Source organism: Vigna unguiculata, chromosome 9 (assembly GCF_037176805.1).
Source record: "Vigna unguiculata cultivar grain cowpea cultivar isolate G323 ecotype 2 chromosome 9, ASM3717680v1, whole genome shotgun sequence".
Classification (NCBI taxonomy): domain Eukaryota; kingdom Viridiplantae; phylum Streptophyta; class Magnoliopsida; order Fabales; family Fabaceae; genus Vigna; species Vigna unguiculata.
Window position 1 is genome coordinate 45,584,865 of NC_140800.1, and position 14,165 is coordinate 45,599,029.

Genomic DNA, 14,165 nt, shown 5'->3' on the forward strand with positions numbered 1-14,165 from the left:
TATCTCACATGTGGGAAACGTAACAAAAGAGAAAAAAAGAAGTAAATCCTGAAAGTGAAAGGCTTATATAGTCTTAATTTGTTTTGACTATGTCACCATCACTATACTACAGTAGCATATTACATATATATATTTGATAGATGGAAAATGATTCAGCTTAATTAAGATTAAAAAAACTGAGACTTTATCTTATATTCAATTAATTTAATAGTGTATACTTTTATTATTGGCATGGGAAGATAATGTGTCAAACCATATTCGTAGACCAGGTCTCAAATGTTCCCTCTTTCTAGTTCTTAGACATAAGTTCCATAAAATTATTTTAGATCTAGAAATACACTTTTTTAATATACGTACATATATAATTTGTATTTTTATAATTGTTTAGAATAAATCAATTGAATTGAATTTAGAATGATATGCATGTAGGCGTGATGATTGAATGTGTGTGTGTGTGAACGCTTGGAATCGCCCACGTGACATCTCTTGCTGCATTCCTTGGACGTAATACATATACGTACCATACAACACAATTTTTCTTCATTTTGCCTTTGAAATATAACCCACAATAAAGTCAAATAATGTTGATGCTAAAACCAAAATATCTTTAAAGTATGAACACCAAGCCGCAGCAGAAGAAGAAAAAAAAGTATACCTTTATTGTAAGTCGCATTCATTTTACCTTTAGAGAAAAAATTTAAAATTTATATTATTTTAAACCTATTTCAATAGATATGTTTAAATCTACATCTATATTTCTAAATTTTAAATTCGATCCATTTAATATCCTGAATTGTTTTAAAATTTTGAAAATACAAAATCAAGAAGACTTTAGTGATTAAAGGAGGACTCGAGGCAAATCAGTCAAGCTCATTAGTGGGTCAAGAGTATATATATATATATATATATATATATATATATATATATATATATAAAATTTGAAGTATATACCTTCTAAAAGAATTAAAATTATTTATATAAATATGCATTAAATAAATAAAATAGTTAACATAAAAAACCAAAACTTCGACAATTAATTAATAATGATAAAAAACGTAACATCGAAAACTTAATAGAAAACATTCGTAAATTGCCAAACAATAAAAAAAGACAAATCTCAAAATATCTCAATATATGATAGAAAAGAAGTATCTTTTTTCTCCAAAATTAATGTTACTTTTAAATCAAACTAACTAATCAATTAATCAACACAGAAATTAAACAATGGCAAAATATTAATGATTGAAGATGAAAACATAACATTAAAACGTCAATAACAAATCCTTACCACTACTAGACAAAGAAAACACACTTAAAATATAGAAGAAAGAAAGCCTAAAGTAAAAAAACAATGTAATATACATCAAACAAATTAATAGATTAGCAAACATAAAAATGAAACATCTTAACATATCTGTATATCTTAATTTAATCATTGAATGCTTACTCAATTATAATATCTTAATTATAAAAGCTGCACTTTTAGAAATAAAACTGGAGAAGGAAACTCGCTGTTCTTTCACAGAGCAATTCTTTCACAACAGACAGAATGAAGGATCATAGTCGAAGAATACTCTAAAGACCAATACAAGACTATAGAGGGGGAAAAAAAGACCAACATATGTACACAAAGTGCATCCATCCTCTCGCTAATCTATCCTTAAAACAAGACCAAAGAATAAAGAAGAACGCATTTGGAAGCATTAATATCCCCTTTCTCAACTAAAATATATAATAAATAAATAAATAAATACCCTTCCTCCAGCCAATATACCTCCACCTCCAGCCAATCTCGCTAAGACCAAACACCGAAAGCAACAAGTAAAAACACTCTCCACCTCCACCGTTTCTCATTTGGTTGAAAAGACAAGATGCATGTCAGAGGTGACTCGAGGAAGTTTAAGCCTAAACAACAACAAAATCATACGCATTGTAATTAAATGGATCCACATGTTTACTACTGCTATTATCACGAAGTGTATCTTCACTACTGCTAATGTCAATAAGTTCATTGAAGTAATAATAACACGACATTAAAATAGCCAAGTTGGTAGTTTATGCTGACCAAACCGTTAAGAAAATCTGTACGCGGGCTAGAATCAGATACCTGTGAATATTAATTTCTGTCGATTTCAGATGATGGTTGTTGTGGTGAGCTGCGCCCACCATATCTATGCACTTCAGTAATACTCTGAGAAGCTAGGTATTCCAGTGCAACAACAATATCACCAATAAGTGGACGGAATTTTGGTTGCTCCTGGAGACACATAGCAGTTATAGCAATTGCCTGATGCAAACAGCGCAAGGGGAAGTTGCCTTGTAAAAGAGGGTCAACCATATGCACAAACTTTCTCCGGTCACTAAAATATGGACGAGACTGGACAAAAGAATACCAAGTATAAGAAGTAATCCTATATGTGAAGAAGGTTCATTTCAACAAAGTCATCCACAAAAAAAAAAAAAAAACATTTGACATGTCAGTTAATCCCAATGATTTATTAGAGTTAATGGAGAAACATCTTATGATCACATGTTATAGCTTTCACAATGAGACATGATCTACTTACTAGTTTTTGCACACTTTTCCATATAAAATGATGTGAGGATTCTCAGTACGTAGAGAAAATATTAAAATCTTAAAAGGAACCACTTACATGCAAAGCTAAGACAAACTAACACACTTAACTTAAAGGGGAATCTCTTTTTAAAGAAACTGTACCAAATTAAACACTTACCCACGAAACCAAGTTCTGCTCTCCTGGCTTTCTAGTGGCATCTATTGCTCTACGTCCAGTGATCAACTCCAACAAAACCACACCAAAGCTGTAGATATCAGATTTAAGAGTTAATTTGCCACTCATGGCATACTCAGGCGCACAGTAGCCATATGTTCCCATCACTCTGGTTGAAACATGGGTATTGTCTCCAACAGGTCCAAGTTTAGCAAGCCCAAAATCTGATAGTTTTGGGTTGAATTCATTATCTAACAAGATGTTAGCAGATTTCAAGTCTCTGTAAATAACAGGTGGATCTGCTTTACAATGGAGATACTCGAGGCCACGAGCAGCTCCAACAGCAATCTTCATTCGAGAACTCCAACTTAGGGGTTCTTTGTCTTGGGTCGGATCTGAAAGGAGGGGGATAAAGTTATGACCTGAATAGTAATAGTATATTTAATCATCACAAGTAGGAGGTAAACATCACATAAAGGAGAAACTAATTCAGGGATATATTTCAAGAGGACTTCATAACAATGCAACCTAATCAAAACTAAACTGGTCTTCTCATAACTCACATTTAAGCCAAGATATCTATTATCTTAAATTTACCACATCTTGGCCAACACAAAAATAACCGTGATCTCTTTTAGGACACAGAATAATTCAAGCACAAAACTACCTCTGCTGAAAAAATTGCAGATTGCAGAAAACCAATAATCTGCTACAGGGCAAATAGCAGTTGAAATATAAAAAGTAAGTTTGTGCAAACAAAAATTAAATGCATAGCATTGTCATAATATTAACTAAAGTTCAAAATTTTAAGTAGCCAACCCTGCATAGCAGCACATAACGGCCAACTCCAAAAAATTCTAAAGCAGGATACCAGGATGTAAGATGATCACTATTGCAAAGTCTAAAAATAATGTGTATAATTTTATCATACACATAAATACTAAAAATAGACAATATTGAAGACATGGTCATAATCAATAAATCCATTATCATTGTCAGCAACATTCAAATCCAATACGAATCAAAGACTTGCTTTTGCCTATTTGTTCAAATGGGAGAAGAGTCAACCTAATAAAGCAAAAAGGGGTGCCGTAAAGACCCAAAAAAAAAATATTAAAACCCCAAAAACGGGGTAAAGTTTGGTTTCCAGTGCTGCTTCAAAATCACAGACACTAAAGCACACGACCTCTGTCATTTGCAGTGAAATAGTAGCTGCATTGCACTTCTTCAAACCTGAAACGTTACACCCTTTTGCATCAATTAGAAGTCAAATTCGATAGTGCTATTTCCTATTTGCTGCAGTAGCAGTGTGTTTGCCAACATAGGATCAATTGATTGGTGACTCCAGAGATGACAAGAGGATATAGGACACTTGCCACAACCACAACACCCGTAGTGGACGGAGTTGTTATCAAAGTTATGAAGAATTCCACAATGCCATATAGCAGCTATTTAATGACACTCTCCAGAAGCTGCTTGTAGCCCCTACACTAAAATAGTTAAATCCCAGAACAAGAAAACAACTAACACCCTTCTTTGGAGGGAGCAAAAACCTTTTCTTCACAAGGCCTAAGATCATTCATATATTTGCATAAATACAAGTGAGTCAGGGACTCTGTCGTGATATAGTCAATGACTAGAAAGCAAAGAATGCAATTTTTCCTCCATAGTGGACCAATTTAATTGGTACGACTCTCCTTAAACCAGCTCCAGTCTGTTTCATAGTCAATTTATATTGAGTAACGGAGAATCTTTTGGAGAAGAAGGAAGAGGACAAAAGCCAGAAATACTACGCATGGAGTTAATAGCAATAAAATATCAACATAAAACAAATGATACACACATAAGGTTAAAAATCATCTCATAATGCTAATGAAAAACCCTTATCTCAGTAAGAACAAGATGTGCATTTGCATAGTTGCATAGACTGTTGACTAACAAATACAGGGGAAGACCAGAAACTGAAGAAGTTATCCGGGAAATTTAACAGCAGGTTTGGTCTTAAAAAGCCGTGGAAACAGCTTTGTTATGCTTCAGAAAGACATGAGTGCAAAGGTGGAAACCGCGCATCCAAACACACATTAAGTTTGTATCACTTCACGCAGTCAAAGTTGTAATGTAGGTTACATACATGATACAAGAAAGCAACTTCAAAATGGTGAAAGTACACTAATCGTAGTTACCAAAAATAAGCAATAATAAGTTTACCAAAAAGATGATCTTCCAGTGAACCCATGGGCATGTACTCATAAACCAAAAGCCTCTGATCTCCATCCGTGCAGTAGCCGATTAACTTCACAAGATTAGAATGGTGCAGCAGGCTCAACATAAGTACCTCCGTCACAAATTCCTGAAAACCTTGTCGACCATCATGACTCAATTGTTTCACGGCAACAAGCTGCGCAAAAAAAAAAATTAATTAAAAAAAAAACATTATCACGAAACAACAACCGAAATATCCAAATGCCCAAAACCAACAATCAGAAACTAACATTCAAAAAAAAAAAAAAACTGAAGAAAATAACAAAAATAGCAAAAATAAAACTTGCCTCGCCCGTTGAAAGTCGACCCTTGTAAACCCTTCCAAAACCACCTTCCCCAATTAAGTTCACTTCCTTGAAACCCCTCGTCGCCGCAGCTAGTTCGCGAAAACCAAAACTAGCCGCTGCAGTACTTCCTTTACCACTACTCACACTCTTCCCCTTTGCCTCTGAGGATTCTCTCTTCCTTTCACCCTCTGCAATTGAAATTAAACAAACAATTTAACAAATTAAACTAAAAAAAAAAAAAAAGAGTGTGGTAACGAACCTGAGGATGCAGCTGTAGCAGATCGAGTGCCATTGTCAATTTCAACCCTCCTCACATCTTTCCGGCGAGAAACAAAGCACGAAAAACAACTCATAGCTACAGAGAACTGAATTTCGTTTAAACTAAATAAATAATAATACCAATTAAGAAGAAACAAGATCCGAAAGAGTGAATCAGACAGAGGTTGTTCTGCATTTCTGATTCCTCTCTCTAGGGATCACTGAGGCCAGTCCCCAAAATAATAATAATAATAATAATAATAGAAAGTATAGTAATATTAAATATTAAATCTATTAAATAAGAAGAAGAATAACAGCAAGATGCGCGAAATGCCGTTTCCGGAAGATAAAATTTAAGACGCGTAGGAAACAATCTGAATATGGTTTTATTTTGTCTGTTAGTTCAGGCTTCTTCTGGAACTAGATGGAACGAACACTGTATCTACATTAGTGGATAGCTTTTTATTTTTTATTTTTATTTTTATTAATTTCCAAGTTGGATTTGGATTTGTATTAGTATCAAGGTAAATTAAAATATAATAAGAGTTTGGCGTTGTTGTTCATTAGTCTTGGCCTTTTCTACGTTTGTTTTGGATTTTGAATTATTCGAGTTCCACTTTGGGTTGCATTTATGTCTCTGCGTGATTGCAGCGGGTCGCTCTCAACCCTTCTCTTTCAATCTAGTGCGCATTTATAAACGTTACGGTCCCAGTCATCATCGTTTCCTTTGTGTGTTTACATTTTTACCCTTACTGTTCCGTTGGTTTTGCAGTCTTATGCGTTCACCAATCACTATCTAACCGTTGCCGAAAGTTCTTCACTCTGTTTAACTTTTAACGCCACATCTACTACTAGTCCGTTGCTCCATAAAAAAAAAACATTTCAAATAACCCCGTTCACTTTCCACCGTTTTCAAAATGTTAGGATATTAAACAGGTGGTTGAATTAGTTGAGATTTTAAAACAAGATATTTTATCTAAATTTTTGTATAATGTAAATTTCAGATTGAAATGTACATGAAAATGTAACTTAAATAAATCTATTTTTTCTTTTAGTTTAGAAATATAATTTAGAATAATAATATGTAATGATAATAATAATAACTTTGTGACGAGAATAATAGTAATAACAATAATAATTATTATTGCTAGCTACCAATATTGTGAACATAGCTGGAGGGTTGAATTGTTATGTGCATTATATTTTCTTTCAAAAAGTTTGACATTTTAAGTACTGACAAAAATATTGAAAATAGAAAATAATACAATTAAATTGAATGAAAACTTTGAATGAACTCTAGAATGGCACAGCTATTTTGTTGAACAGATGAATTAAATTATATTATGATTAGAGTTAACGGAACAAAATTAAACTGTTTTCAAATATTTTATAACAGTTTAAATTGAAACTTGTTTAAACTATCATTAATAAACACGTTGTTTGAAAATATATTATTAATTTTTTAAAATCATAATTCGAGTAGTTTTAAATAAGTAATCAATTTTTTAAAAATTAAATTCAAATAATAATTTGGTTTAACTTTTCTCCAAATAATTTACTTTATGAAATTAATTTCAGTTCATTGCTATTTTTTTTCATTTAAACAGTCAAACATTTATTCTAAGGTGATGAACTAAAATAAATCCATAAAAGAAAACGTATACATTTAATAACTGAGTTTTTTATTTAATAAGATTATGTCCAAAATAAGTATACATTTAAAAGAGATCATTTTTATATTACATGAAACAAATTTGTTACAAAGTGAAATATATATATATATATATATATATATATATATATATATATATATATAGAAAACACATGAAAAGAAAGAAATCAAGATTTTTACATTAGCCATAATTGAGAATTTTTTTTCCTTTCTACAAAAGATAATTTCTATAGTATCATCATTACATTTTAAAAAAGTCGAGATCTCATCTTTCAATAATCTTATACTTTTGAAAAAAAAATATTATATATAATTAAAACTAAATACAGACAAACATAAAGATCAAACAAAAATGCATATTAACGCGAGAATCAATATTCAAATATGTTAAACATATAATACGGATAGTAAAAATCTCACACCAAACATTATTTTAATAATCTATTATCTACAATTCAAGCTAAAAACATTTAATATTATGGAATATATCTTCGAAACATAATATGTTTTTAATGTAAAATAAATTCTCTATTTGTATGACTTACTATTTAAAATTCACGGTCTTAACTTTAGTGTTCTCTATTTTATGACTTCTCTAATATATCAATTTTATAAGAGTCAAGTCTTGAACTTATGACTTGGATATATTTCCTGCAATGGATCCTTAATTATATATAGTTCATGTTTAATTAAATTAAATTAAATTAATAAGCTACAAAAATAATTAGATGATAATTAATTTGTTGATATTAGGTGTGCATTATGTTAAGGCATTTCCTTCACAGAAGTGATTTGATGATATTTTAATGTATTTTTAAGATCAATGATGGTCAACATCTTTCAATATTTGAAAAAGGTCAAAATGAGAGAGAAGAGTATTGTCGCGCATTCTGTGCGCAAGAAGTTCGCAACGTCGTGAAGAACAAGGTTTGAGTTTACTATTACCCTTGTGGTTGGCCATTTTGACCTCCACATGCCATGCCTACAACTGCATCGTCCCCAACAACACAACACAGAAACCTTTTCCACCCTAACATCTCTGTCTTTTTCTTTCTCTCTGTCTTTCTTCTACCTTTTTTCTCCATGCACACCCTCTACCACTTTCCCATCATCTTCTTACACTGCTCCTTCTTTCTTTCATCCCCTCGACTACTTTTGAGTTTCAGACGCACATGTATATATAGTTTCTCTATATATATATATACAAAAAGGGACCTCAACTATTTATAACAAACACTCGAAGCTTTTCACCTCATAGAATAACATGATTCTTAATAAAGAAAATGAAAAAACTTTCTCTTTTCCAATACCGTTCTCCAACCTCAAATTATTCTTCCTTTTTCCACCGCAACATTTGCGACCCTCCCATTTCGACCACAATATTAACAACCCTAGTTTCCCCAACAATTTGTCGTCGTCGTCGTTGTTATCTTTCTTTGGGGAAACCATGCGACGGAGACCCCGCACCACCTTCATTGTCTCCATACTCTCCATTATCACCTTCGCTTCCTTCTCACTTTACCTCTCTCGCAATGCCATTTCCACTTGGCAACCTTACTCCGACATCCCAAAAACAAAAGCCATCAACGCATTCCTTCTTCACACCACCACCACCACAACCACTACCACCACCAACAACAACAAGAATGTCGTCGAGAGTAACAGTAACAACAATAACGAACTCACCCGCCAAACACGTCGTGTTTCCTCCGTCAAGGACTCCTTATCCACCGTCTCCGTTCTCATCCCCGATTGGGAGATTCTCGTCATCGTCGTCATAAACACGCCTTTCTCCCCCTCCAATCAATACTATTGCCTCTTCCCCAACAAGGCAAGGTCTTTGGCCAGATTCTCCGGCGTCTTACCGTTCACCAACCGCTCCACCTTCAAGTGCGACCTGCCGGAATCCGTCCGGCGGCACCGCTTGTTCTCCCAGCCCACCCTTGTGACGGGTACATCGGAGACGGAGTTGCCGAAACCCATGCCTCAACTCATCAAGTGGAACTTTCTCGTGTTCGAGTCTTTCTCCACGGAAAATGATATTGTGGTGTTCGCCAAAGGGGTCAACCATCGCAACGGATACGACAGGTCTCCGGAGGAACTCCGCTGCGTGTTTGACTTTGGAAACGGAGTTCACAGCGCCGTCACGAGCTCCGTCCAGGAAGTGTTTCGTTGCCCCCACCCAGACTTTGAGCCGGTGTTAGATTCTTACTATGGGTTACCCAACAGAATCGGAATCTCCCTTGAGATCGTTGCGGAAAACATCGTTGTCCCTTCGGTAGCTTATTACAGTCCTAGGTCTAACCCCAAGCGAAACGCCGTCGCCGCTGTACAAGGACACCCGGTGGAGGCACAACCCAAATATGAGCTATGTGCATGCACCATGGTCTATAACGTGGCGAAATTTTTACGAGAATGGGTTATGTATCATTCGAAAGTTGGTGTGGATAATTTCCTCTTATACGACAACGGAAGCGACGATGATTTGTATAGTTTGATCAGGGAGCTCCGACAAGAAGGGTACAACATCAGCACTGTGTTTTGGATCTGGCCGAAGACTCAAGAAGCCGGGTTTTCCCACAGTGTTGTGTACTCCAAATCAAAGGGACTGTGTAAATGGATCATGTACGTGGATGTTGACGAGTTCGTGTTTTCTCCCTCTTGGGTACATGAAAGCAACCCTTCGTTAAAATCGTTGCTGCCACAGAACCAGACATTAGAAGAAGGAAGAAAGAACAAGGTGGGACAAGTGTCGATGAAGTGTTTGGAATTTGGACCTTCTGGTCGAGGAAGACACCCGGAGGAAGGTGTGACGCAGGGGTACACGTGTCGTATGAGGACGGAGCAGAGGCACAAATCGATGGTGTTGGTGGATGCGGTGGACCCCAGTTTGCGGAACGTGATACACCATTTTGAGGTGAACGAAAAGGAAGGGTTCGTGTCGAAGCCGGTTAGCTTGGAACAGGGTTTGGTGAATCACTACAAGTACCAAGCTTGGGATGAGTTCAAGAACAAGTTCCGAAGGAGGGTTTCTGCTTATGTCGTCGATTGGAAACAAGAGTTGAACCCAACCTCGAAGGATAGAACTCCTGGGTTGGGATTCAAACCCATTGAACCCAATGATTGGACACACAGATTCTGCGAGGTTAGGGACCTGAGGTTGAAATTCTTGACCCGAAAATGGTTTCGGTTGCTCACGCCCAACGGCTACACAATGGCATGGCAAAACTTACGATGATTCCTGTTTCGACACAGACACACACACCATAGCTTTTATGGTACAGTGATAAATTTATTTATTCAGAAACATCATCACCTCCTTTTGTTTCTACACATGTCACATTCATCACTCACTCCATGTAGAAAAAAAAAAACTAGAAGGTTTGAGGTATTTCGTGTGGCATTGTCGTTCCATTTTTGTTTTTCTATTCCTCGTTTTTTTTTTACACGAGGAATGGAATTTTTGGAGGAACCGTCATTGTTCCATTTTTGCGTTGATGTCATTTTCTTTCACTTTCTTCAATTTTGACATGCTTTCTCTCCCTCTCGTTTTCGTCTGTGGGTTAATTTTGTTTCCTTTTCTTTCTTATTTTTTGATGTGAAACACAAATCAAACGTATAAATCAGAAATTCACAAATCTACAAAATCAAAATATTAGTATAGCTAGCATACTCCAATTTACCTTAGTTGTTGAGGTTTTAAACCAAACTTATCAAACATATGTTTTTTTTTTTCTTTTTAATTGTCTGTTATATGTTTTAGATAACAAATGGTTTCAATTTAAATTGGAAACACTCTCAGTAAAATAAAAATTCTGATAAAAAAAATATAATTTTGACAGCAAAATTTGACAGGATGTACTCTGTGTTTGATTTTATGTTAAGTTACATTGAATGACAACAACATGAGAACAAAGTGTATCTTCAATGTGTCTCAAAATGTTTACATAATCTTTTCTTTTATTATTTGTTGGAATTTTTTTCCCTTATCACAAATAATCCATTCTTGTCGAGGGTACTTAGTAATGTTCTTTGTGAAAATATTATATTAATATATTTTTTTTCTTTTCAATTAAATTAATAGACAATTATTTATCTTCAACATCTCTAGAAAATGAATATCATAAATTTAAACTTATTTTCCAAACCTAAGATGATGAAAAAAAATGCCAATATATCTTATTTAAAGAGTTAGTACAGAAGGACATGACCCAAATAGTTACTTATTAAAAGATTGGAAATAGTACTGACTTTACACTCTCTTTTTTTATTTCCTTTGTGTTGTGTCTTTTAATTTTGATTTTTTTTAAAATTCAGGAAATCTTTTAAATACTTACCATATATAAATTCATTAAAATGCATATTCTAAATACTTAATTAAGTATAAAAATATTGACAATAAGTTATAGTATTCTTACGATAACCTTTTACAAATTTTAAAATTTGCTTGACTTTTTTAGGCAGCATTACTATTCCTAAAATCCCAGTTCAATATAACTCCTAAACTCTTTATTTTATATCATCTTTTAACACATTAAATTCTAGAAATGAATCATGGAGAAAAATAAAATATGAACATCAACAAAGTAAACTTAAATTACATAACAACAGATAAATTGAATCTAAATTTTAACTTTTGTAGGTTTAAATAATAAATAAAATATTGACATAATTTTGTTTCATAACTTGAGCTTAAGTTTCAAGCTTTCAACTAAAACTCATCACACATGTCTAACATCATTGTTCAATTTTTTACCCAGAGAAATATCCATATTTAGTATTTATCTCTACACAAATAAGAATATTTTAGAAAAAGATGCGTGCAAAACAAAAATAAACTCCACTCATTACTTCCCTGTGTATTACTGCAGAGAAATACACAGCATTTGATCTCAACATAAAAATTCTTAAAATATGTTAAGCAATAAATTTCAACAACATGAAGACAATAGAATATTTTTACAAGAATGTGTCTGCTTTTATCCATATTACATGCATTTTTTTATAGAGACTGCAAATAAAGGCATAATTAAATGAACAATTTCAATGTGTGATAATCATACATAGTGAATTGGTATTATAGAATATATAATATCAAGAACATAACAAAAATTTTATTTATTATATTTATTATTTGATATCAACCGTTATAATCATCATTAATATTTAGTTATATATATATATATATATATATATATATATATATATATATATATATATATATATATATATATATATATAACAAAATATCTTAAAAATTTACCCCTACAAACAAATTCATAATGTTGAATTACACGTCAAGTCTATTTCTTATTAAATGCAAATTTATTGAGTGATATTAGGAATGTGGAAATATTGTTCCAAATTACGTACTAACATAAATTTTAACACATTAAATTTATTGAACATCAACAATTAAATTCTAGAAATTGAAATGAAGATGAAGAACAATAGGTAACTGAGAGATGCTAGGACTGTTCAGAAACAGTGCTAAGGGCTGAAACTGGTAAGAGACGTGCAGAGGCTTCAAAAGTATTATCTTTATTCCTCTTGTCCTGTTTGCGTTTATTCTGTGGTTGGTTTTCTTTTGTAATACTTGTCTTGGGTCAAGAGAAACTATGAATACGTTGAAATTAAGGATCTTAATCCATGTTATGAAATTCACACGTTATTGTTTCTATAAATGGGTTCGTATGTAATATATTTTTTGGGTCGATAAAAAATTGAAATGTATTCTTATTTTGTTTCAGCCTCTTTTTTTTAGAAACAAATTACAAAGTTTATATGGATACAGTAAATTATTTTTCCTCAAGTATTAGTCTTTGAAATTGCAATACATTTTCTTTTAATATTTAATATCCAATTCAAGAGGAAGTTCTACGAAAATTCTTTTAAATGCTCACCGGTTAGTATTGTCGCAAAAGATGATTTAGCAAGTAATTATCATAATTTAATATATTAATGGAAATTTTCGGTGAGATTTGACTATGATAGATAGATTGGATGAACTTTAAATTACTGATTTTATTTTAAATTGACAAATACACTCACTAAAATAAGGATATTGATAGAAAGAATAGAGAACTACAGAAAAGAAAAAAAAAACAATTTACTTTTACATAATGTAGTGTGCAATTGGATTTAATTAAAAAAAAACTGAACTTGATTGAAAATAATATGATAAAGATAACACAGCAAGCACATATATTTTTGTCAGTTTTAAGAATGAAAAGAAGAAGAAAAAAATGAGTTAAGTACTTAATTAGTTAAATTTTATTTTTTGAATATTTGATCAAATAAAGTCACTTATATTTTTTACTTTAAACTTTGAAAACCTGTAACTCATAATTCTGTTTGGAGCATTGTAAATACTTAATAGTTCTTTTTAGTGAGAATAGCATATACACTAATTATGTAAAGTCACAACAATAATTACTTTTACGAGCATTTAACAGTTTTTTTTTTACCTTAACGGTTACAGAGAAATTATTACTTTCTACTTTATATAACCTTCCTTTCTACAAAACTTAATATAATCTTTTAACATGCAATTTTTTAAATTCTAAGGAAACAACTTAGAAACATCTTCAAGAAAATGTTACAAATAATACATCTGAACTAAAACATCTTATCAATAAATGAATTGAATTTCAGTTTTAAATTTTGTATGTTTAAGTAATAAATAGGTATTGAGATAGTTTAATTTGGTATATTTACCGATACAATATATAACAAGATAAAGAAAAAACTAACATCCTGTACACACCTATGTATATAAGATGGATAGAGAATTTATCAATTGTCAATTGTAACGTAGAGAATTACAGTATTAACAAAGCTGCAGAAAAAACCGCCACTTTGGCTGAGACTGGCTTACATTAATTATATAATAATTGTCAAATTATTAGTTGACACAGAGAAAATGCAATACGAAGATTGTTATCCAAAACAGTA

The 14,165-nt window shown here is 32.5% G+C and overlaps 2 protein-coding genes across 2 annotated transcripts; one reads left to right on the forward strand and one right to left on the reverse strand.

Moving 5' to 3' along the window:
- Nucleotides 1-1,495: 1,495 nt before the first annotated feature.
- LOC114164087 (putative serine/threonine-protein kinase PBL21) lies at nt 1,496-5,938 on the reverse strand. The gene is made up of 6 exons (XM_028048596.2): nt 5,541-5,938; nt 5,282-5,469; nt 4,941-5,130; nt 2,736-3,127; nt 2,108-2,377; nt 1,496-1,905 (listed from the first exon to the last, which is right to left on the reverse strand). Exons 1-5 carry the CDS (start codon nt 5,632-5,634, stop codon nt 2,117-2,119), a joined length of 1,125 nt encoding a protein of 374 aa, XP_027904397.1. The 5' UTR covers nt 5,635-5,938; the 3' UTR covers nt 1,496-1,905; nt 2,108-2,116.
- A 2,344-nt stretch (nt 5,939-8,282) lies between these two features.
- On the forward strand, nt 8,283-10,756 carry LOC114163038 (glycosyltransferase family protein (DUF23)). Its single transcript, XM_028047084.2, has one exon. It carries the CDS (start codon nt 8,476-8,478, stop codon nt 10,447-10,449), a length of 1,974 nt encoding a protein of 657 aa, XP_027902885.2. The 5' UTR covers nt 8,283-8,475; the 3' UTR covers nt 10,450-10,756.
- Nucleotides 10,757-14,165: the final 3,409 nt, after the last annotated feature.